Genomic DNA, 26603 nt, shown 5'->3' on the forward strand with positions numbered 1-26603 from the left:
ATGGGGGAGTAAGGGGGGATAAGGACACATATGTAATACCTTAATCAATAAAGAAAAAAAGAGCCAATGGCTGTATTGTATTTGCACAAAATAAAATTTGAAAGTAGCAGTGTACCTAACATAAGATGCATCCCTTCTCACCTCCAGACCTTCTTACATATAACTGCTTAGAACACTCTCTCTCCTGTTAATTCCTACTCATCCTACGTGACTCAGATTAAATGTCAATTCCACTTGTGACCCTTCCAGATTAAATATGATGCCCAGCTATGTGCTTCTAATAGCGCCTCACATTTCCCTTATTAAAAAAGTCTCATTTTTTATTGTAATTGCTTCCTTAATGGTCTGTTGTTTTCTTATCATCCTGTACCATCCATGTGGTCAGGACCCTTGTCTGTGTGCCCTGCTATTACAGTGGTACTCAAAATATATTTCTTATCTAAAATACTATGTGGTCACTGTTCATAAAGAGAAGCATAACTTAATTCTGGGTTATAGTTTTTGACCTTTCTGAAACTGTTAGCACATATAAGTAGATTTTTCTTTTCATTTAAGAACAGCTCATGGTAAGTTCCATCCCTCTGAAAGCTATAAAACTTAGAGAATTATTTAATATTGCTTCCAGATTTTCAACTATTATTACATTCTCTTTCATTTTAAATTACTTTATTAGTTTTAAAAACCTTATAGTCAAAATATTCTTTTAAGCATTTCACCCAAAAGCTAAACACTGGTATTGAAACTGTATTCACCTTTGAGGTATCATATCTTCTGAGTGTTTCTAAGAGTTCTGGAACTCGTATTCTTGTCTCTTCTTCACAGAAGAAAATCCATGATGAATTTCTGCTATATGTTGCAGAAAAGCTGACAAAAGGAAATAGGCTCTAGTAATCACTTCTATAAAGCAAGTTTATAATAAGATTTAAAACTGATAGGCAGGAAATGATGAAGGACATATAAAATGGCAAGAAATCTAAAGTTTTACTTATACTTTTTTTCAACATATAGTTTCAGCATATAGGAAAGCCAAATAATAATGGTTTATACAACAGCTAGAGGTCTTAAAGTGAAATCTCTCCATAACAACACTAGTTCAGAAGACAGATAATTGTCAAACATAAATATCAAATATAAAGACTTTTTATCTTTTAAAAAAGAAACACTTAAAAATAAAAGTCATTCATGGTTAAGAAGAAATCAGGTTAATGTAATAGTCATAAAAAACTGAGTTCAAATTTACTTCACTTACTGGCTCTGAGAAAAAACACACACACCCTCTTATAAGAAAACTAGGGAGCTTACGAGTTTCCAGGTAGAAATGTCAGGAATTGACACATTTCCAGTTAAACGTACTGCGGTAACAGTGGAAGGATGGTCCATGCACCTTCCTGCTTAGACAGCTCATGAAGCAGAAGGACTCTGGGGAGCTCCTAGAGAAATATAGTGCATAACATTCCCTATCAGTCATACAGTTCATACAAGTTCATTATTTAAGAAGAAAATGGTTGTAATATAAAACTTTGGAGTTAAATATCAAATAAGCTTCATTTCTTTACACTATGTAGCATTTATTTTAACTTCCATATACACATATGAAATGCAAAAACAGTAATCAAAGGTTAAATCAGACTAACAACACGGCATGTTAGAGAGAAAAAGTAAACCTAAATGCTGAATTAACAGTTGCCCAAGATAATCAGGGCTTTCCTATTGTTGAGTCTTCATTATTCAGTAATTTTCATTGCCTTTAAAAAAAATACTATAAGTTTTATACATTCACACACATATATTCATGAGGGATTATTTAAAAATAAATACCATGTATGAAGAAAACTAATAAAGATAATATTTGAATAAAATTTTCAAATAATTATGGGAGCATGCTAATATGAGCAAACTAGAAAAGAAATAGTAAATACTAAATAAAGTTTTATAAGAAAAATAAGTAGCAAATGAACTTTTATATAGGAATTGAAATTATAATAGTGAAGACTTTATAACAATGGAAGCAACTTTATGTTGAATGGAAAAACACATAATTCCAGCAACATAAAACAAATTCACATATGAAGAGAGACTAGAAAGGGGAACCAGAAAAATGAAAATATTCACGTCAAGATGACAGAAGGCGTTACATGCATGCTTTAAAAACCCTTTAATGTAGTTAAAACATAGTTTAGTTTTAAAAATGTCTTTATGCCGAAACCGGTTTGGCTCAGTGGATAGGGCGTCGGCCTGCGGACTGAAAGGTCCCAGGTTCGATTCCGGTCAAGGGCATGTACCTGGGTTGCGGGCACATCCCCAGTAGGAGATGTGCAAGAGGCAGCTGATCGATGTATCTCTCTCATCGATGTTTCTAACTCTCTATCTCTCTCCCTTCCTCTCTGTAAAAAATCAATAAAATGTATACAAAAAAAAATGTCTTTATGAAAAAGGAGTGAACCTCAAAATTTTTCTCCCCAATGAGTACTATCCTTCTTAGCTATAGGAAATACAGGATGGGACAAAAATAGGTTTATAGTTGTGAGTATGCGAAACACAGAGTTTATTCTTGTACTATTATTTATTAATTAGAGGCCCAGTGCACGAATTCGTGCACTGGTGGGGTCCCTCAGCCTGGCCTGTGCCCTCTCACAATCTGGAATCCTTCAGGGGATGTTGGACTGCCAGTTTTAGCCCAATCCCTGCAGGCCAGGCTGAGGGGCCCCACCAGTGCATGAATCCATCACCGGGCTTCTAGTATGCATATAAGGTCGTTGGTTAATCTCTTCATACCCTCCTCCTTTTCCCCTTCTCTCTGAGGTTCATCAGTCTATTCCATGTTTCCATGCCTGTGCACTGAGCATCTGCCCCCTGGTGGTCAGTGCACATCATAGCTACTGGTTGAAAGATCAAACCATCGCTTAGGCTTTCATATATATTATATATATTACATGATATATTATGTATTATATATATAATATATATATTATTGTATTATTTTCCATACAAACAACTGTAAACCTACTTTTGCCCCACCCTGTATGTAAGTGATGTCATTAGATATTAAACCTAGACAGGTAATGTCAGCAGAAAGGCTGTGAGGGCACTTTCCTGGCAGAGATGCAAAGCCAGGCTTATGACTAATTTCAGTCACAAAAAAAGTGCAGCAGGCACAGGTTTAGTCAGTATAGAGGGGAAATTAAATTCTAGACTAAAATAAACTCTCTGAAACTGTAATCATTACTTCTTTGTTCACTAATCATATGCCAGGATTTTGTATTTACTTCAGTTGGTGAACACAAAAATGGCAATCAAGCTTTCTGTACTCCTATATTTCCAAATAGAAACACTTCAAAAACTTGTATGTGGTCATTAACTGTCTCCACAGGGTTTTTAAACCAAAGTTCTCAAATATATAAAGTTCTACCCTGACACTCAGAAGCCTGGTCTTGATTTAACTCTTCACTAAGCCAAGGCCATTTTATAAATAATTTTTTATCTATTAACAATACTCAAAAAGCCCCAAAAGCTTTTATTCTTGTTTTATATAGTACATGTATATGTATGTGTATGTATATATGCATGTATGTATATATGTATGTATATATTCAGTGTGTGAATACAAAAGACCCAAACAGATATACATATTACTCATGTGTATTAGCACTTCTAAGATAAAATAGTTTAAAAGATCACAATAAATTTCCCATCAAATGGTCTTATCCCCAGATCTTACCACTTGGAATTGTAATCATTTCTGTTCTTTCTGTTTGTCTAATACCAAAACGGGGTTTAGACCTCCTTAAGGTGTCATATCACCACCAGCCTAAGGCACTTTAAATGAAAAGCATATTTTTCTAATATGTAATTGCATAAATGACTAAAAAACGGTTTTAAAATAAAAAATCAAGGGGAAAGTAAAGGCTATAGAAGAAACACTTATGCATGCAGCCCTGTCTGCTGTATATCTGAGCTGTGTCCATTCACCAAACCGTGCTATTTCAAACCTAAAAGATAAGACAAAATCCTATCACTAAGAAAACTATGCCACCGCAGAGGCAAGCATAAAGGGGCTAAAAATACAAATGCTCAAATGAGGGAAAATGACAGAAAAGGGAAAGAAAATGAAAAACTTTATCACAATGATTTAAACTTTTTATGTCACCATCACCTACCTCGTTGAACCAAAGTCTACCTCTACTTCCATCCTCAGCATCTACAAGTGTCCTAACAGGCACTTTATACTCAGAAAGCCCACTGGACTTTCAGTCAGTACTTCCTTTGAGCATATTTCTTGTCAAGGCCTATATTCACATTTAAAGCCTCTAATAATTATTAAAAACAAACAAGTTCAAAATCTACATCTAACTCATCACCTGCTTATTACACATATTCATCATCTTCATTAGGGAACCGGGTTCAACTCCAGAGCTGAGCACTGTAAAAAGGCTCTGAGAATGGAGAAAACCCATTATTCTTGATATGGAGGGAAAACCATGAAAAACTGATAGCTAGAAATATGAATAGAATGAAATAAAAAACCAACATTGGAATGTGTATGAAAACAGATTAATGTTAAAAATATCACAAATTGCTTTCATTATTAGGCAGATTTGGTTTTGAAGCCCTTTAATTTTCCCGTGTCTGCCTTGAAAGAATTCCACTCATTTAACCCCCTGCTGTTGGCCTTTTCCACGGTCCACAAACTGATTCCCAATATCTGCAGCTTGTCCATCCCTTAATTAAAAATATAAGCCTAGCAGTACACGAATTTATGGTCTAATTCAGTCTGACTATTCAGTCCAAGGACTAAATTAGAAGTAAAAGCCCAGGCATTTGTTCAGAATTAGGCAAAAGTTTTAAAAGGCTGACCCTGTTTAAAGGGTGTTCTAGTTCAACTGTATTTCCAAAATCCAATTGTTATATAGTTCTTCAGCATTGAACTGAGCTTTTAGACCAACAAATAAATTATGATGAAAGTTAACATCTGTTTACTGTTATAATTTCTTCCATAAGAAATAGGTATATCTTATGAAGATAATAACAGAGATATATAATATTGTTGTTTGAAGTATATAGTATCAGACAGATTTACTAGCCTTTAAAAACCCAGTATTATTTATGGTCCAGTAGTTAATATATGATGCTATAATGTATCTTCCAGGAATCTGAGCCTATTTTAAAAAAAAAGATTTTTCCAGATAACTATCTTAATCATTAACTGTCCTTTCTTATTAACAAGAGAAAAATATCACCTCATCATTTATAAAATTTATTTTTATTAACTGTCTACTTTGAGATGCATTACTAAGTACATTTTTATAGCTCATATAAATCTGTCTTAGCTAATCATTCATTCACTCATGAGAGGCAGTAAAACTTAGCATCTAATGATCTGATTTCTGGATCAAAAGTACTTATATGAGAATCCTCGCACCATGTCTCTGGGCTGTGCAACCTTGAGCAAGTTCCTTGACCTGTCTGTGCCTCTGTTATCTCATTTCTAATATTGGGATAACTATAGTCCTGGGAATCAAGTGAGTTACTACATGCCTTCACGTGGTACATGATATATATGTGATAGTTTTTATTATTATTTATTTGACAATATCTGTGTAGCTACTATGTGCCAGGCACAGTTCTAGGAACACAGTAAACAGATGTAAAAAGACAGGGCCGAGTCCCTGCCCCCTTGGATCTCACATTCTAGTGAAGGAGACAGGCAATAAGCAAGTAAATGTAGAAGGTAATGTCAGGGGTACATGGTATTAAATAATAAAGCCAGGTAAAGGGATGGAGTGAACAAGAATCCGCTGACTAACAGCGTGGAATTCTTCGCACACATCAGCTGCACCCATCTGCCGTGACTGAGCCCCATCTGTGTGTCAGGAGGCAGCAGAGCAGACGAAGAGGTTTTGGAGCCAGTCAGTCTGAGATATTGGCCTGGTTGCTCTATTTATTAATGATATTCCATGTGCAAGTCACTCCATCCCTCTGAGCCTCAGTTTCCTCTCTGAAAAATGGGAAAATAACTGTAACCACTTCACAGACTTAAAGGAGAGGACACTCGAAAATGGCACAGCACAGTTTCTTGACAGGAGCACTGAATAAAATAATAGAGACGTGCACTCAACGAGAGTCACCTAGGATGACTACTGTCCTTCCAGGTCTGTCTCCATTCCAGGCCCTGACCCCATATACTCCAAGTCTCACTAGTCCCTTCAATCCCACCTTTCCAAACATGAACTCATCATGTTAGCTCAGAGCCACTGGCCTTCCTTTCATTCACCCATTCACTAACATCCAGTGGAACTCACAACTGACCTCCCTCCATTAGAGTCCTCACAGTTGCCCAGGCGGGGGTTAGCAAGCTCTTACTGTCCTTCCAGGCTCAGATGCCCTAACAAAGTCTTTCCCGACACTGCAGGCAGTGTTGGCCTGTCCTTGCCTGTGCCCTCATCTTGCTATGCTGACATCGCTTCATGCCGCAGCACAAGGAGCAGGTGGGGCTCACACATCCACAGTAACTCACTGGGAACAAGCTACCTGATGGGCACCACCCACCAGGGGCGCTGTCTACATGGAACACTAGATACTGGACACCGAGGTCACACCACAGGAGTGGGCTCTGAAATGACTGGCTTCCATGGGTCCCTGGCTCCAGACTCAGAATCCTGCTTGGCAATGTCCAAGTAGCTATACTCAACCACAGGTGCCCTCCCTGAGCTCAGGGAGCCCAGTGTCTACCTCTGACATTCTTAGTGGACCACGGCCCAGCTCCCACCAGAATGAGTAGAATCCTCCAGTACTGACAGGAGTTCAAATGCTGGACAGCCAAAAAGAGACAAATGTTCATGTCACGGCCTTTCACACGGTATGAAGAATTAATTACTGCTGAGCAACAGCCTCTCACCTCGGAGCAGATATAGTCTCACTGGAGCATCTTGCCCAGGCCCTTGCATAAAGTAAATACCCAATAAAGTTTTATTACATAAATGAATGAATAAATTCTTATTCAACAGCAATGTAATCAAGTCTGCAGTTTAACACATTAACACCTATCATTTACTACAAAAAAATGAACTTTTAATCATTAAGCATCTAATTGCTCTCACTTAAAAAGAAATTTAGTGATACTGACATAACTCTCAATGCTAACCTTTTAATGAAGTACCTTCCACTGTCTCCCTGCCAATTAAAAAATCTCTGAAAACAGAAAACACAAGGCCATCTTTCTCAAGCTTCTTCACACTATAACCTATGAAAAGCTTTGCTCTGGCTCTCCTGGCTTATTTTATGGAAATGAGATTTTTTTTTAAACAAACAAGCCAAGGCTTGACTAACTCTTCCCATGAAAATAGTGATCTCTAAAACTTTCTGTGAACAAGCAAAAATAATCATTTATTGGTGAGATTAAGAGTCTGCCAGGTTTTCAATAAAGTTCATATCACAAAAAGGCAATAAAATTAGAAGTGTCTGTTCCCTTCAAAAGCTATTGACTTGCGGGGAGTGGGGGGTAGAAAGGGAAGATTTCTAGCAGCTCACCTGGTTCCATTTGGCCTGAAGCAAAAATGTAATCCAATATCAACCATAAAATGTAATTTACAACTGCAGCAATCCCCCAAAATAAAACCTCATAAGCATATCCCACTTCTAAATTTGTTTTCCTGTATTTGCTGCCTTAAAAATAGAACCACAGTTTATCTTGCTGTGCTGACATAGCTTCATGCAGCAGCACACAGAGCAGTTTATCTGTGGTTCTGCCTCTTCTCAGGTCCTGCCTTCATTCTGAACTCCACCCTACTCTCGCCCAGCACTCATTCCTTCGGTCACTTACTTCCCTGTTCCCCACGCAAAACGATTTCCTAACCTAGCATGATCCTTGCCTTGCACTAAGGTTCAAAGTCACACTTTGTGGTCTTCAAAATGGTGTGTGGATCCTTATTTTATTAGAACCTACTAAAAAGCCCCCACACAATGATGCTTTATCTTCTCTCCTTTACTGTTTCCAATTTCATAGCATTTTGAAACTCCTTTGGAGGACAACGGTTTCCATAATGTTAGATAATGTTAATTTAATGCACTTTTGAAGCTACAGTGGAAATTATCTTTTTCTAGGATCTCACTGGTTACTGGACCCCCAGATCCAAAGGGAAGAAAGACCCTCCTCTGACAACCTGTCCATCACAACATCAACACAGGACACTCCATGGGAGCCCTCCTCAGCCTCGAAGCTCTTTGCTCCCATTTCATGTAACAAACAAAATACACACTTTTTCACACAAAATAGCCACTTAAGAAGAAATTCTTTTTAAGTTAAAAAAAAAAAAAAGACAGAAGTCAAATCATAATTGGCACACAGATGCTATGCACACAGTAGAAGTAAATGCAGTAAAATGCCTGATTAATTCGGAGGTCATCGCCAAACACTCCTGTGGGATTCCATGAGCCTCCTCCACTTAGCTTTTTGATAACACACCTCTTTAAATAGTCAATATTTATAATGTCATAGGACCCTTCCATCTATCATATAAGGAGTTGGAAACCTCAAGAAAAAAATAGCACTTCTTCAAAATCTGTATCCTTATATCTGTGCATTTGCCTTTAAGAACCACATTTGTCCACCAGTTACCCATGTCTCACCAACTTTGATTGCCATCTGCTCCAATCTAAAAAGATCGCCATTCTATTGCTCCCAGGTGCTTTACTCACCCCACATTGTGCCTCCACAAATGCCAGTTCCAAAAGTAAACGCCAGGAAATTCATGTCTGCATCTTCCAGTCCGGTTCCAGGTTCTAAGTCAACACCCCATAGCTACTGTCCAATCTTCCTACCTGAGTTGACAAAGCCTCCTTCTTTATTCTCAGGTTTCACATGCACAATTAGCACATTACTAACTCATGCTTTTTACACTCTACTTCATTTTTTTTCTAATGTGTTTTTTTTAATTCTCACCCGAGGATATGTATTTGCTTTTTTAAATTGATTTTAAGAAACAGAGGAAGGGAGAAAGAGGAAGAAACATCAATGTGAGAGAGGAACATTGATCAGTTGCCTCCCATACATGGCCCAACAGGGATTGAACCCACATCCTAAACTCTGCTTCTTAAACAGCTTCCAGTAAGCATTCCCTTTCTCTAGGGCCCCATGTGTTGTCCAGAGATGTCATTTCATATTCAAAGGCACCTACTGTAACTATGGATGTCTAATTCATATTTGTTGAGTAAGACTTTAATATACTACAGGTACTTATTTTGGACTTCTAATTCCTATTTAATTATGTAGTCATTTCTATTATGGAATAGTTACCATCTAAATTATCAGTAATTCAAAGAACTAGAATGTCTTTTCTAATTCCCTTCCATCCCTCTGCTCCATAGCATTCTAGAATAATACTCCACACATAGAATAGCACTTGCTAAAGTCTGCTGGCTTACTAATTAGAAGAAATATATAATTATAAAGATCAAAGCCATTATAAGTTTTAAATCTAGAGATGGGGGAGGAACCAAGATGGTGGCACAGGTAAACACCTGTACTTGCTTCCTCCTACAACCACATCAAAATTACAACTAAAATACAGAACAACTATCATTCAGAGCCACGGGAAAGTTGGCTGAATGGAAGTACTACAACTAGAGAAGTAAAGAAGAAAGCGCATTGAGACCAGTGGGAGGTACGGAGGCGGGGAACGGGCTGGTCCAGCACCCGAATGTGCCACTTCTTTAATTGGGAGGGAGATCGCCTCTGCAGAGGCCACCTGGAGGAGCAAGGCCTTCTCTGGGAACTTCTAAACACAATACTAAGAGAAGGAATCTGCAGATTTCTCTGTAGTTCCTGCTGGACCAAAGCCTCACTGAAGCAAGTCCTGCTCCATAAGGGTGTCTCTTGCACAGCAGCTCTCCCACTATAGTCACAGCTGATCTCCACAGCCAATTAGCCTGGAGGCCAATTCCTCCCAGTGATACCAACAGCAATCAAGGCTCAACTACAACAAGACTGTGCACACAGCCCACAAAGGGGTACACCAAGAGTGTCAACCTCAGGTGACTGGGGAGGTTGAGCCACTGGGCCCAACAGGACACCTACAACATAAGGCCACTCTATCAATTCAAGGAGACTTAGCAGCTACCCAATACAAAAGAAACAAACACAGGGAAACAGCCAAAAGGCAGAGACAAAGAAACATGTCACAAATGAAAGAAATGGAAGAAAGCAAACAACTGGATATAGAGTTCAAAACCACAGTTATAAGGTTACTCAAGAATCTTCTAAAAAGCTCCAAGGAACTTAGTGAGACCTTCAAGGATCTTAGTGAGAATGCCAAAAAAATAGAAAAGGACCAGTCAAAAATTAAGCATACACTGACTGAATTAAAGAATAATATACAGGGATTCAACAATAGACTAGAGGATCCCAAGAATCAAGTCAATGATTCGAAATACGAGGAAGCAAAAACACCCAACCAGAAGAGCAAAAAGAAAAAAGAATCCAAAAATATGAAGACAGCGTAAGGAGCCTCTGGGACAACTTCAAGTGTAACAATATCTGAATTATGGGGGTGCCAGGAAAACAGAGAGAGCAATATATTGAAAACCTATTTGAAGAAATAATAACAGAAAACTTCCCCTACCTGGTGAAAGAAATAGACTTACAAGTCCAGGAAGTGCAGAGGACCCCAAACAAGAGGAATCCAAAGAGGACCACACCAAGACATATCATAATTAAAATGCCAAGGGCAAAAGACAAAGAGAGAATCTTAAAAGCAGCAAGAAAAAGACAGTTACCTACAAGGGAGTACCCATACAATTGTCAGCTGATTTCTCAACAGAAACTATGCAGGCCAGAGGGAGTGGCAAGAAATATTCAAAATGATGAATGCTAAGAACCTACAACCAAGATTACTTTATCCAGCAAAGCTATCATTCAGAATTGAAGGTAGATAAAGAGCTTCACAGACAAGAAAAAGCTAAAGGAGTTCATCACCACCAGTATTATATGAAATGCTGAAGGGTATTCTTTAAGACGAGGAAGAAGAAGAAAAAGGTAAAGATAAAAAATTATGAACAACAAGATAACAAATACATATCTATCAACAAGTGAATCTAAAAATCAAATGAATAAAAAGTCTGATGAACTGAATAAACTGGTGAATGGAATAGAATCAGGGGCATGGAAATGGAACAGACTGATGATTCTCAGAGGGAGGGGTCGTGGGGGGTGCGGGAAGAGATTAGACAACGATTTTATAGGCATGTATGTAGTACGTATGGACACAGACAATAGGGTGGCAAGAGCCTGGGGTGAGGTGGGAACCAGGTAGAGAGGCGCTATGGGGGGTGGGGGGGGAGGGACATATGTAATAATCTCAACAATAAAGATTTTTTAAAAAGTAGTCTTGAAAAGTGAAAAAAAAACAAAAACAAAAAAAAAACCTGGAGATGAGAGTGACAATTTACAATTACCCCAATCCTATATAATAAAGAGGTAATATACAAATTGACCATCACACCCTCAGACAATACAGCCGTCCCCATGTAGTCACAAGATGGCCGGCAAGGGAGGGCAATTAGGGGTGACCAGGCCAGCAGAGAATGGCAGTTGGGGGCGACCAGGCCAGCAGGGGAGGGCAGCTGGGGGCGATTGGGCTGGCAGGGGAGCAATTAGGTGTCGATCAGGCTGGCAGGCAGAAGCGGTTAGGGGCAATCAGGCAGGCAGGCAGGCAAGTGGTCGGGAGCCAGCAGTCCCAGATTGTGAGAGGGATGGCCAATTGATGGCAGTCAGAAATCCCCCAAGGGGTCCCAGATTGGAGAGGGTGCAGGCTGGGCTGAGGGACAGCCCCCCCGCCCCAGTGCACAAATTTTGTACACTGGGCCTCTAGTTATTTCAGAAAATGAAGGAAATAGTTACACCACTCTTGTAACGGCTCTAAGTGCAGTATTAAATTTCATATTGAAAGTGGGATATTTAAAAAAAGTTGTATATTTACACATTATAAGGATAAAAAAATGTTTGTGGATTTTTTTTTTTTTATATCCACTGAGCCAAACCGGTTTCGGCTCCATTGATTTTTAGAGAAAGTGGAAGGGGAGGGGGCAGAGAAGAGAGAGACAGACATCAATTGGTTGCCTTCCACATGCACCCTGGGGTCGAGAATGGAACCAGCAACTGAGGTTCGTGCACTTGACTGGGAATTGAACCCAAGACCCTTTGGTGCTCAGGCCAAAGTTTTAACTACTTAGCAATACTGGCCAGACCAATGTTTGTGTTTTCAATAAGACCACATTTTAGCACCTTGAGGCAACATAGGCACAGGTAACTAATTACTTGCCAAATCAGAAAGAACAGCTAGAAGCAGATGCATAATCACAGAAACCATTTCATTCTTGCTCCTTAATTGTTTAGACAGATATTGGAGTCAAGTGCAACCTGACAAAAAGTAATGAATAAATAAACAGCAATTCTAGACATCTGATCAGATGGGAGGAATAAATATTCAGGGCTATAAGATAAATATTCAAATGATAAAATTTACTGTGAGTTCCTCCCTCACTAAACCACTTTTGTGACTGCTCATGGTGGGTTAAGTGATGGAGAAACCCAAAGATGCCACATGAAGACTTTGTGGTCAGGTCCCAGGGGACAACCTATTCCATTAGAGGTCCATTACACACCTGCCAACCATTGGGACTGTCCCCTAAAGGAGCCAGAACACTCCCCGCCACAATGCTGGGGACATCCTGACATCTTCCGCGTCAGAATCTGTTTCTAGGGCTCCTGAATGAGCCGTCCATTCTTTCTAGAGAATATGTAAATTTCTTAAAACAAGTTCTAAGTAAGTTTTAACTACGGGCCACAGCTGCCTCTTAGAAGGACTTTGCCTCCCTCGTTTTGTGCATCTCAGCATTCAGTTCTCTGTAGTTAGTTCATCTTTTCTAGTTTCATGTACTAGTAGTTCTAGGTCAGGGTATCTCATTGTTACCCCTAAAATACTATCCATGGGATAAATTCAACTTTTAATCACATATATAGCATAAAAATTCTATAAAGAGAAAAAAAGGAAACAGTATTAAGTTTAGTTGCCCACTCCAAAATCTTTCTGGCCATTTGAACTACCAAAAGACTTGTTAACCCAAACATAAAATGATCTAAATCATAACAGGACCCTTTGGATCTTGCGAGTGAATTAAATCCAAGGGTTAAAATTTTGTCATAACTAAAACAGGTCCTCAAATAACATCATTCATTCAATGTTATTTTGTTATAACACTGATGAGGAAAAAAAATTGATTCCCATCAGGGCTACTGTCTGTGTAGAGTTGATATTTGCTCCCTATTTTTTGTGGGTTTTCTCCTTGCCTTCCAGTTTCCTCCCACATCCCAAAGATGTGCCTGCTTGGTTAGCTGACGTGTCTACATTCTCCCAGTCCGAGGGAGTGTGAGCATGGGTGTGAGTGAAGGGTCACAATGGACGAGCGTCTTGTCCAAGGTGGGTCCCACCTTGTGCACTAAGCTGCTGAGACCCAGAAATAGAATAAGTGGGATGGAAAATCACTACCTCATTTTTTATTCATCTTTCTTAAATGGGTATATAGCTCACCTTGATTTCAGTATTAGAAGAGTTCGGGGTCTTTATTTAGAAGTCTGGTGATGTTTTTGTGACCAAAAATATGCCATAGAAATGTAAATGTAACACTTGTTTCTATCAATTAGCCTAGGGCGAAACTGATTTCATTAATCGTCGCTTCTCTTAAAATCACAGTTCCCAAGAACCTATCAACGTTAGGTTCTTCACTATACTTGGGCATTAGAAGAATTTCAGAATAAGAAAACTGTGCTATCTTATCATTAAAGAGAGGCTCCCTTACTGCTTTAGTTCATGTTCCATTTATTATCACAGAAACTAAATGCTGGGGGACAGGGGATTTACTAATGAGAGTGCTTAAAATGTATTTAAATGTAAAATCAATATTGCCACCTAGTGGTCAACTGGGTCACCTACAAAACAGGCTGTAGTAAATATCAAGGACAGTAACATTACGTATATGCACACAAACTAATAAATAAGCACAGAATTAAGTGCAAGAAAAGTTTAACTATTTCCAATGAACACAGCTGTGCTCTGTATTTTAGAAGCTGAGAAAAACGCATCAATGACAATACAGTTGCTGATGTTGTGCTTGGCATCCTAAATGCCCTGGGGGATACAGGGAGGAGCACAGAGGGATCTCCCTTCCTTCTGACCCTGAGGGCAGGACAGTGCCCTAGAGGACCAAGGACACATAGGGCGCCCACGTTGGGGCCTCAAATGAGCACCAAGTTTACCAGTAGGACATGGAAGAAAGCTCATGGAAGAAAGTTCATCAAAATAACAGTGATAACAACATGCGGCCACAGGCTACAACCTTGAGGATGGACGGGCCTGGAGGCCATTATGCTGAGTGAAAGAAGCCAATCATGAGAAGTGTATGATTCTATTTATAAGAGGTCCCTAGAGAAGTCAGATCCATAGAGACAGAAAGGATGGTAGGTGCTGGGGCTGAAGAAGGGGGACAGAGTTTCAGTTGGGAAGGTTAAAAAGTTCTGGAAATGGGTTGCACAACGGAAAGGTACTTTACACTATAATATTGTATAGTTAAAAATGATTAAGATGGCAAAAGTTATGTTGTATGTTTTTTTAATCATAATTAAAAATAACAACAGTAACAGTGGCACCAGCAACAAGAAAACAGTGGGTGGAACACCTGCTGATGTGAGGGCATAGGCAGTAGTCCACACAGACAGCCCAGTTACATGGACAGTTTGGGACCCTCCCACCAGTCCTCCCTGGGGACAGAATTGTGTGCAAGGCTCAGGTTCCCTGACATAACATGAGGTTCCCTGACATAACATGTATCCAGAGAGGGCTGCTCGTGCCCTGACCAGCCCCAGGATGTGGCTTCCCCAGAGTCCCACAGGGTCCCACTGCTTCCTTGGTTCCAGCCTTCAGTCACTACCTATGAATGCTGCTAACTCCCAAACCAGCCATCTTGGGCCAAAACCTTCCTCCTGAGCTTCAAACAAATATGTAGCTCCTAGCCACTGATAACCTCTACCTCAGATTTCATCTACAAAATCTTAGTCATCTGCACCCCATAACCTGCAAATTGGTCAGCCTCAGCCTCAGATGGTGGCCCCACCCCACCCCACCTCAGTCCTAGTTCGATGCCTGTCCAAACTTCTTCAGCCTCACATGGACCCAATCTCCTCCAATTCTGGCCCCATGTTCACCGCTGCCACACCTCATGTCAGTCCAGTGCTCCTTAAACTGCCTGTGACGAAGAAGGGTCTGTGCTCCCACTTTGGGCAGCATTGCCCTGGATGAGTCCAAGGGTCTTAGAATTAGGCTCCCACTTCACTCTTGGCTCTCTTAAAGCTGCCCTCCTCACAGCCACCAGTGAGAGTTTTAAAATGAAAATCTGAGCAGGTCAACACCCTAGGCCCGTGGTCGGCAAACTGCGGCTCCCGAGCCACATGCGGCTCTTTGGCCCCTTCAGTGTGGCTTCCACAAAATACCATGTGCGGGAGCGCATGTACAGTGCGATTGAAACTTCATGGCCCATGCACAGAAGTCAATATTTTGTGGAAGAGCCAGTATTTTGTGGAAGAGTCACACTGAAGGGGCCAAAGAGCCGCATGTGGCTTGCGAGCCGCGGTTTGCTGAGCTGCAGTTTGCCAACCACAGCCCTAGGCACTCTCCCTAACAGTAATTCTCAACAGGGAATACTGTTAGTACAGGACTAGGGGTTGCTCCTATACCTAATGCCAGGAGGACATCATAGAAATCTCTCAGAGTGCCAGTAAAGCCCCAAGAAAGGCCTGGATCCACAAGGACACACAGCACGTCCATGGCCAGGCTCCGACCTCCCCGCCAGGCCAGCTGCCTACATGCCCACCTCCCCCTTTACACCCACCCAGGGCAACAGGCAAGGTCCTCACACGCCATGCTCCTGCTTCTCACCTGGCTGCCTTCACCTGGATGTCCACCTAGAAAGCCCTCCCCACTCCTACCCTCTCCCAACCTACCTACCACCGATTTTTTTATTTAATACTAGAGGCTCGGTGCTGAAATTCGTTCATGGAGCGGGGGGGGCCTCAGCCCAGGCTTCACCCTCTCCAATCTGGGACCCCTTGGGGGATGTCCAACTGCCACAGGGATCGGGCCTAAACTGGCAGTCGGGCATCCCTCTCACAATCCAGGACCGCTGGCTCCTAACCACTCGCCTGCCTGCCTGCCTGAGTGCCCCTAACTGCTTCTGCCTGCCAGTCTTATTGCCACCTAACCGCTCCCCTGACAGCCTGATTGATGCCTAACTGCTCCCCTACTAGCCTGATCACCCACAACTGCCCTCCCCTGCCAGCCTGATTGCCCACGCAGCGCGGAGCCGCGGGACCCCCAGGCCTCACCACGCAGAGCGGCCACCGGGCCCTGCCTCCGCTGTGCGTGGGGCCATCTTGTGGTGGTCATCTTTGTGGCAGCCATCTTGTGACAATGTTGCACACGAGGGCGCAAGGACCGCCTCAGCTTTTATTAGTATAGATGGGCTCTCAGATCCTCTTAGCAAATTTCGGCATACAACATAAGACTGTTGGCTGAAAGGACAATTTTGTAATTCGGATCTCTGGAGCTTATCCATCTGATTTAACTAAAACTTTATGCCTATTGATAACTCCTCATTCCCCCTCCCAGCCATGGCCCCTAGTAAAACCCTTCTGTCTTTGATTCTATGGATTTGACTATTTTAGATACCACATATAAGCAGAACCATGTCTTTCTGTGTCTGCACTGCCACTCTGCTTTAAAATTGCCCATTTATGAACCCGTCTCCTCTGCCGGACTGTGGGTTCTTCCAGTACAAGGATCTTGGCTTGCTGATCCTTGAACACCCAGTACTTTGCCCACAGTAGCTCTATCAAGACCGAATAAGTGAATGAGAGGCTCACAGATAAATTCCTCCATAGACTAGGAAGTCCCTGACATGTAAATGAAATCCAGATTGAGTCCATTTGTCTGAGTCTTCACTCCTGCCTTCTTCTGCTTGGTGAGTAGAATCCCTTAAGTTTGTCTGATCCAAGGCCACCCAACTAGACATGGCCTTTCCCAGCCAAGGTATATGCAGGTGATCATGTTCTGGACAACGGTTTGTCAGGTCACATCCTCAGAAGAAAGCCGCTTGCCCTCCACACACTGGCACGCAGATGCAATGGTGGGGAGTCAGCTTCCATCATGCAGATGAGGACACCTTAGCCCATGATACGGTAATGAGATGGAGGACCCTGGAGAAGAGCTGCCAGCCGCTGGCCCACCCATAGCTGCACTGTTTGGGAGGGGACGTAAATCTCCAACTTCCTTAAGTCATTGTTCTGGTGTACGTGTGAATGAATTTTCTGGTTCTTCTCCATATTATCTCTCCAAGATTCATTTAACTGTGAGATCATATTTTCCTGGCACCTCATCCCTGATTACTGAGCTTGGGGTAACTGCTACAGCTCAATGGAGCTACATTCTTCAATACTTGCTGGGATCCAACAGAGGGACTATGGGGGCTACTGGCCACCTTCATCCCCAGAGTAGCCTCCTTTGTCCACTCCGTTAGGGCTCCATGGAGCAAGAGGAAGATGCCCAATCAGTCAAGAGGGCAGCATGTCTGCCTTTCTGATGAAATCATAACAGGTTTATAGAAGAAAATCTCTAAAAGCTGGGTTTCCAGGCAAAGAAGAATTTCAAACTCATCAAGCTGCTCCTAGCTCCAATCACACACACACAAAAAAAAGCGGGCAATTGTTTCTTCCCCCTTAGAAGGTGTGATGCTCAAAGCAGAGGAGCCAAGGACCGGTCCTTGCAAGGAAGTGGAGAGGCTGGATAAATTTTATATGCAAACCATTTCAAGATAAAGCACAATAAAGGTTAATCTCAGCCTTCAATCTCACTAACGTGGCTAATTTTGCCACTGCTATGTCCAACCCTCTATTTCCCAACACCCACCAACAAAAGGACAGCAATCCATCAAACATACATCTCCTGTCAGAGTTCTTCTGCAAACAAGAACTTCTGCCGTTTTTTTTAATCCTCACCCTAGGATATTTATTCCATTGATTTTTAGAGAGAGTGGAAGAGAGGGAGAGAGAGAGAGAAAAACATCCATGTGAGAGAGACACATCAATTGGTTGCTGCCCACAAATGCCCCTGGGCAACCTGCAACTAAGGTACACGTGAGTCGAACCTGACGTCTGTGGGCCTGAGGTCTGTGGGCCAACGCTCAAAACACTGAGCCAAACCGGCCAGGGTTAAACACTTCTGTAGTATTTCTGTAGCATGGAGTAGCAGGCATGGAGGAATTTTTTTCCACTTGGCCAAAGAGGAAAACACCTATATGGCAGCACAAGAAAGCAGATTTTCCTTTGCCCCAAACCTCCAGCATTAAATTCAGTTCATGCTTATTTTAAACTTTATCAAAATGTACCTGTATATGTCAATCTTTCTCTCCATGATCCTTCTCAGAAAATATATTATAATCAAATCAAAGTTCAATTAATAATGTCTAATTAAAAACAGATTAAGATACTCACAGAGGAAACATCACATTGAGGTTAATGTAAATGTTATTTCAATATGATAATTTCCTTAGAACTTGCTACCAAAATTTTGAACATTAATTATCTGTACTATTGTAAGCTCTGCTTTAAAAAAGTTATTTCTTCTTTGTATCATACTTTATTACAAAACCACAATAGTCATATACAATTATATAATTATCCTAAATTAAAAAATATATATAATAATTTAGACTATGATGCTTTGAGCATTAGCAATTAATTAGCACATTTTAAACCATAAATAGTCAATATTAAATAAGCAAAACAAGTCAGAAGAGTTATTCTCATCTAAATAAAATTGATTCTCTACAGACCAAGAGCTTTGGAAAACAAAAACATATCAATAAATAAATAATTAGCAGACATCCTAAGCTATTTTGACATACCTGGGTAAGATCTGCAGCTTGTTGTAAGATGCTTTTTCTTAACTCTTCTGCTCTTTTTACATGAAAAGAATTACTTTGACTCTGGATGACAAACACAATTCCTTTCAAATCTAGAACCAAAAAAGAAAAAAGTTTTCAGGTATTTATTTTTTGACAACTGAAATGATCTTGAAAACAAGTTTAAACTCTCTGTCCCCACCCCTCTCCCCCAACCCCCACTACAAGATAAGCCTGCAGGAAATAAACTCTTAAAAGGAAAACTCAATTTTTATATAATTCTAGTGATAAAATATCTTTTTAAATTAATCTCCAATATTTCTTTCCCAGAAGTTAGCAAGTAAATAAGCTCAGTGTACTAAACCAAGTCTATGGTAACCAACTATGGATTTGTCCTGCCTCTGTCAAAAAGAATTGACTGTAAACACAGGAAAGTGTGAAAACGTCTAGAACACTACCTCCTTAGAAGCTGAAAAATCTTGTTTGCAAGTAGCCTTTTAATAACTCACACATAATCCTACACTGTGCTGTTACCTGTTATGGGTTGAATTACATCCCCAAACTTCTTAGATTGAAGTCCTAACCCCCAGGATCTGAGAATGTGACCTTATTTGGAACTTGGTCTTTCAGAGATCAAGTTAAAGTGTGGCCTTGATCCAATATATTTGGTGTTCTTATAGAACAGTGGTTCTCAACCTTCTGGCCCTTTAAATACAGTTCCTCATGTTGTGACCCAACCATAAAATTATTTTTGTTGCTACTTAATAACTGTAATATTGCTACTGTTATGAATCGTAATGTAAATACCTGATATGCAGGATAGTCTTAGGCGACCCCTGTGAAAGGGTCGTTCAACCGCCAAAGGGGTCGCGACCCACAGGTTGAGGACCCCTGTTATAGAACAAGGAACTGTGGACACAGACACAGAGGGGAAAGCTGATGTGAAGACATAAGAAGAAGACAGCCATCTACAAGACAAGGAGAGAGGCCTTGAAAGACGCCAACCTTGCTGACACCTTGATTTTGCACTTCCAGCCTCCAGAACCATGAGACAAAATTCTGTTGTTTGAACCATACAATTGGTGGCACTTCGTTTCTACAGCCCTAGCAAACTAACACACTACCTCAAGGCTGTTCTGGCTGGCCCTACAAGGTGACATTCAATGGTGACTGCATATGTCACATGCATGAGTTTACAAATAAATAATTCAGTCACCCCAGCCCTATCTCACAAGCCAGAACTGAGTGTTCTCTCCAGGAAAACAGCCACAGTTCCACAGAAGCAAGCTTTAGCAAAAAAACTGTTGCATGTAGCAAAAAAAGCTCACCTATGACAACACGGGCGGAATTTGCCAACCCCCTAAAGACTGACTGGAAGGTGGCTGGCTTTTCTACAAAGGCCAGCAGGGCAGAACCCCTGGAATGACATGCCCACCCGACCAGGACTAGCAAAGGCCATCCTGAGCAGTATGGTGGTTCAGGCCCCACTGTGGAGAAGCACATTGGCCTCCCCCTATTCTGAGCTTGTAATAAAGAAGCAAATAGAAACTGCCGCTGTGTCAGCACCCTGCTACCAGACAGCGGTGTTGGCAGAAGGCAGACGTCACATAAACTGTAGCCTCCAGCCAGGTTTACAGCAAATGAATGTGGGGACCATCCTGCCCTATAATTCCATTCATTTACTCACTCACTCAAATATTAATACAATAAACAGCTCCACAGTAAGCCATTTGGTCCTAAAAATAATCCCAACTGCTCTTTGTTTAAAACTCAATACAAAATTTAAAAGGAAATGCTGAACAATCTACTGAATATGACCTCATTGCTCTCTGGTAGGAGTGTACTAGTATATAAATATGAAGAGTCTACACATTGATCTTTACTTTAAGTCAGCTCTTGGCTCTATAAATTGGACACTGAAGGGCTTACATGCTGTTTTCTATTTCAATTAAAATTTAATTTTCCATCCACTACATCTGAAACATTAACACGAAGCAATGTACTAAAAGAGGAGTTATAAGGATTTACGTTTGTAAAGAATTAAGGAAAAACTTCAGAGAAATTTTGCAAAATTTAATAAAGTTGAGGATACACATTCCAAATGACCCAGAATTCTACTACTATTCACATGGAGAAACTCTCCCTCGTGTGTAAAGGGGTCAATAGTGGGCATGCGCCCAGTAGGATGTGTAAAAGGAAAACAACGGAAGAAACTCACATATGCACTAACAAGATACACAAATTGGAAAACGATTCAATAATAAAAATTAACTGGTTCTATGGGCATCAACCCAGATGAATACTGTAGATGAACTGTACAGATAGAATACTGAAAGCACAAGAGAATAATTGTATAAATCAATGGTTTATAAAAACATAAAGACATAAAGTGGATATGTGCTATATAGTATGCATCTATAAGTACGTATAGCTGATATGAGTTTAAGGTTACTTGAGAATGATAAATAACATACCTGAAAAATGGTTCAAAAGCTTCAGTTGTGTTAGTAATATTTTATTTCTTAAGCTAGGTGATAGATCCATGGATGCTCATTAGGTTATTCTTTGTAGCTTTTTGTATGTACAAAATAATTCACAATGAAATTTTTAAGAAAGCAGATCCATGTGTCAAAGGCTAATGCTACAGTCATCATAGTAACCAACTCCCACCACTTGTGCCAGACCAGCAGAGCTCCCACTGGTTTTTAGCTTGTCCAATGCAGAAAAAAGGCTTTGTAAGAAGAAAAATAAATTTTCCCTCACATATTCGGGTGATGTGCTGTGAGCTGTATGTTTGTTTGTTTTTTAAATATATTTGTATTGATTTCAGAGAGGAAGGGAAGAGAGATAGAAACATCTATACTAATAAAAGGATAATATGCTAATTAGACTGGACATCTTCCAGACATCCTTCCAGACGTCCTTCCGGACAAAGCCACGATGGCAGGGGCCGAGGCAGAGGTGGTTAGGGGCGATCAGGCCGGCAGGGGAGAGCAGTTAGGGGTGACCAAGCGGGAAAGGGAGGGCAGTGAGGGGTGACCAGGCTGGCAGGGGAGGGCAGTTAGGGGTGACCAAGCTGGAAAGGGAGGGCAGTTAGGGGTGACCAGGCTGGCAGGGGAGGGCAGTTAGGGGTGACCAGGCTGGCAGGGGAGGGCAGTTAGGGGCAACCAGGCTGGCACAGGGGGGTGGGCAACCAGGCAGGCAGAGTGGTTAGGGGCAGTCAGCCAGGCAGGCAGGTGAGTGGTTAGGAGCCAGCATCCTGGATTGTGAGTCAGACATCCCACGAGGGGTCCTGGATTGGAGAGGGTACAGGCCGGGCTGAGGGACACCTCTCCCATGCATGAATTTCATGCACCAGGTCTCTAGTCAATGACAAGAGAGAATCATGGATCAGCTGCCTTCAGCACACCTCCTACTGGGGATAGAGCCCACAAACCGGGTATATGCCCTGAACAGGAATCAAACTATGACCTCCTGATTCATAGGTTGAAACTCAACCACTGAGCCATGCTAGCTGGGCTGCATGTTTTTTCTGCTAAGAAGTCATCCCCTTCCTGTTCCATGTACTTCAACCTTGCATGCTATGTGCACTCATTCAGCAAACATTGCTGAATCTCTACAAAGTGCAAAGATCATGTCAGCATGGTCCCGTGTATTGTTGATCAACTGCAGACTGGTGTAGCCACTATGGAAAACAGTATGAAGGCTCCTCAGAAAACTAAAAATAGAACTACCATAGGACCCAGGAATTCCACTTCTGGATATTTATCCAAAGAAACCCAAAACACTAATTTGAAAAGATTATACACCCCTATGTTTATTGCAGCATTATTTACAATAGCCAAGATGTAGAAGCAACTTCGGTGTTCATCAGTAGACGAGTGGATGAAGAAAGATGTGGTACAATGGAATGTTACTTGATCATAAATAAGAATGAAATATTACCATTTGCAACAGCATGGATGAACCTAGAGGGTATGCTAAGTGAAATAAGTCAGTCAGAGAAACACAAATACCATATGATTTCACTCATATGTGGAATCTAAAGAACAAAACAAAATAAAAACACACTTGTAGAAACAGAGGCCAAAGGTATGGTTGCCAGAGGGGAGGCAATAAGAGGGTGGGTAAAAAAAAAGGTGAAGGAAACATAGTAATATTGTGATAGATGAGTGCCCAGATTAGTGTGGGGTTCACACTGTAAGGCAGGGGTCCTCAAACTTTTTAAACAGGGGGCCAGTTCACTGTCCCTCAGACCGTTGGAGGGCCAGATTATAGTTTTAAAAAAAACTATGAACAAATTCCTATGCACACTGCACATATCTCATTTTGAAGTAAAAAAACAAAACGGGAACAAATACAATATTTGTATTTGCATGTGGCCCGCGGGCCGTAGTTTGAGGACTCCTGCTGTAAGGTATATAAATATCAAATCACTATATTGTATACCTGAAAGTAATGTAACTAACATAATATTGTATGCTATCTACACTTAAATTTTTAAAATAAATTTAAAAAATAAAGGAAGTATGCCATTATAACACAAAAGCAAAAGGGCAAAGCCAGAGCCCGCATGGGGTGCTGTGAGAACACAGAGGAGGGGGAGCCACTGCAAGGAGAGCTTCTGGAGGAGGTGTTTCCAGCTTCCCTTAAAAAGCAGCCTTTTTCTGCAGCTTAGGCTCAGGGAGTTCCAGATCAACAGCAGAGAGAGAAGCACGGTTATCACTGATCCACAGCAGCCTTATATCTGTAGCATCCCTGAGTGGCTGACAAGGAAGTGTGACAGGCACTTCTGAGGCCAGGATGCAGGAACAAGTCAGTGATAAAGTTAGGGAAGGAGGCTGCCTCAGCCAAATCAGATCATAAAGGATTTATAGGCTTCACTCAGAGGACTCCAGATCAATAATTTTCAAAACTGAAACATGCTCAAGAACTGCCTGGGGCCCCAGACAGTAGGACCTAAACCTTCACAGTCCTCCCCGTCTCTTCTCTGCATGTCCTTAGGACAGTATTCTCATCTTTTCTTAGGGGAATTTAAGACCCTCACAGTTAGGTATGGCTAAGGAATAGGATGCATATGTGGGAGTTACAGATATTAAGGCAAAAAAGGAAAGGTGCTCCCAGTTCCTAAAATCCTGATCATAATGACAGAAAATCATTTCCATGCCATTCAGCCATAGCCCCTTCCAGAAGAGAACCAGGTTATCACAGATTAATGCTGAAAACAGCCTATGTGCTTAAATCCTCGCTGTTCTGTAAATCAGCATCACTAAATATTTTCTTTTTTTATCTTTACTATAGAAAATATTACATATATCCCATTTTTTTCTCCCATTGAACCCCTATAGCCCGCCCCCATCACCCATCCCAAGCCTTCACCAGCCTAATGTCTGTGCCCATGGGTTATGCATATATGCATACAAGTTCTTTGGTTGATCTCTTCCCACCCATTTACCCTCCCCTACCATCCCTCTGAGATTCTGCAGCCTAGTCTATGTTTCTATGTCTCTGGATCTATTTTGCTCATCAGTTTATTCTGTTCATTAGATTCCACATATGAATGAGATCATGTGATACTTGTCTTTCTCTGACTGGCTTATTTCACTTAGCATAATACTCTCCAGGTCCTTCCATGCTATCTCAAAGGATAAGAAATACTTCTTTTTATTGTTGCATAGTATTATGTACCATAGTTTTTTATCCACTCATATACTGATGGGCACTTGGGCTGTTTCCAGATCTTAGCTATTGTAGATTGTGCTGCTATGAACATAGGGGTGCAAACATTCTTTCTGACTGGTGTTTTGGGTTACTTTGAATATAGTCCTAGAAGAGGGATCACTGGGTCAAATGAAAGTTCCTAATTTAATCTTTTGAGGAAAAAAATTCTTTCTTCCATAGTAGCTGCACCAGTCTGCATTCCCACCAGCAGTATATGAGGGTTCCATTTTCTCCACATCCTTGCCAGCACTTGTCATTTGTTGATTTGTTGATGGTAGAATTCTGACAGGTACGAGGTAATATCTCATTGTCATTTTAAATTGCATCTCTCTAATAAATGACTTTGAGCACTTTTTCATATGTCTCTTGGCCATCTGTGTGTCCACTTTGGAGAAGTATCTATTTAGGTCCTTTGCCCATTTTTTTAATTAGACTGTCTGTCTTCCTTTTGTTAATGTGTATGAGTTCCTTATACATTTTGGATAGTAATCCTTTATCAGATGTATCATTGCCAAATATATTCTCCCAATCAGTGGGCTCCCTTTTCATTTTGCTGATGGTTTCTTTTGCTATGCAGCTTTTTATCTTGATGTAGTCCCATTTGTTTATTTTCTCCTTAGTTTCCTTTGCCCTCAGAGATGTATCAAACATATTACTACAAGAAATGTCTGAGATTTTGCTGCCTATGGTTTCTTCTACTAGAATTTTAATGGTTTCACATTTTACATTTAAGTCTTTTATCTATCCATTTGGAGTTTATTCTTGTGTATGTAAGTTGGTGGTCTAGTTTCTTTTTTTTTTCTTTTCTTTTCTTTTTTTTTTTTGCATATACCTGTCCAATTTTCCCAACACCATTTATTGAAGAGACTGTCTTGACTGCATTGTATGCTCTTGCCTCCTTGGTCAAATATTAACTGAGTGTAATGGCTTGGGTCAATTTCTGGGTCTCTGTTCTATTCCATTTATTTATATGTCTGTTCTTGTGCCAGTACCAGGCTGTTTTGACTACAGAGGTTTTTAACTGGATATCTGGTAATGTGATCCCTCCAACTCTGTTCTTCTTTGTCAAGAGTGCTGCAGCTATTCAGGGCCTTTCTTGGTTCTCTACAAATATTTGGAGTATTTGTTCTAGGTAGTATTTGTTAAATAGGCCATTGATAATTTAATAGGGCTTGCATTGAATCTATAGATTGCTTTGGGTAGTATGGACATTTTAATGATGTTGAATCTACCAATCCATGAACACAGTATATTCTTCCACTTGTTTGTATCTTCCTTTATCTCTTTTTTCAATGTCCTATAGTTTTCTGAGTACAAGTCATTTACATCCTTGGTTAAGTTTATTCCTAGGTATCTCAATTTCTTTTTTGTTCCTATGTTAAATGGAATTGCTTTTTGTTGCTATGGTAAATGAAATTCTCTGAGAATTCACTATTGGTGTATAAAAATGCCATCAATTTCTGGGTCTTAATTTTGTATCCTGTTACATTGCTGAATTGATTTATTAAATCTAGTAGTTTTTTGGTGGAGTCTTCAGGTTTTTCTACGTACAATATCATGTCATCTGCGAATAATGACAGTTTTACTTCTTCCTTTTTGATGTGGATGCCTTTTTTTTCTTCTTCTTGTCTGACTGCTGTGGCTAGGACTTCCCATACTATCCTCTCTAATAAAGAGGGAATATGCTAATTGACCCTCACACCATTGCAAAGATGGCTGCACCCACAGCCAATAAGGAGGGAATATGCTAATTGACTGCCATGCCCTCAAGATGACGGTGCCCCGTCCCCTCAGCCACGCGCCTGCCTCTGGAGTCCCCCAGTCCCCTCAGCCCCCCCGCTGCCCAGGGCCAGCCCAAGGCACAGGCAAACCTTGGATGC

At 40.8% G+C, this 26603-nt stretch overlaps 1 protein-coding gene across 1 annotated transcript in view; it reads right to left on the reverse strand.

The window, feature by feature from the left end:
* B3GLCT (beta 3-glucosyltransferase) overlaps positions 1 to 26603 on the reverse strand; it is a 112912-nt gene that overhangs the window by 69496 nt on the left and 16813 nt on the right. The window contains exons 4-6 of the mRNA XM_015563892.1: positions 19006 to 19115; positions 1354 to 1430; positions 753 to 864 (exon numbers count right to left, since the gene is read on the reverse strand). Of these exons, the coding sequence (XP_015419378.1) occupies positions 753 to 864; positions 1354 to 1430; positions 19006 to 19115 (299 nt within the window). The remainder of the gene's footprint in view (positions 1 to 752; positions 865 to 1353; positions 1431 to 19005; positions 19116 to 26603) is intronic.

This window comes from Myotis davidii, unplaced genomic scaffold (assembly GCF_000327345.1).
Source record: "Myotis davidii unplaced genomic scaffold, ASM32734v1 scaffold119, whole genome shotgun sequence".
In the NCBI taxonomy this organism is placed as follows: domain Eukaryota; kingdom Metazoa; phylum Chordata; class Mammalia; order Chiroptera; family Vespertilionidae; genus Myotis; species Myotis davidii.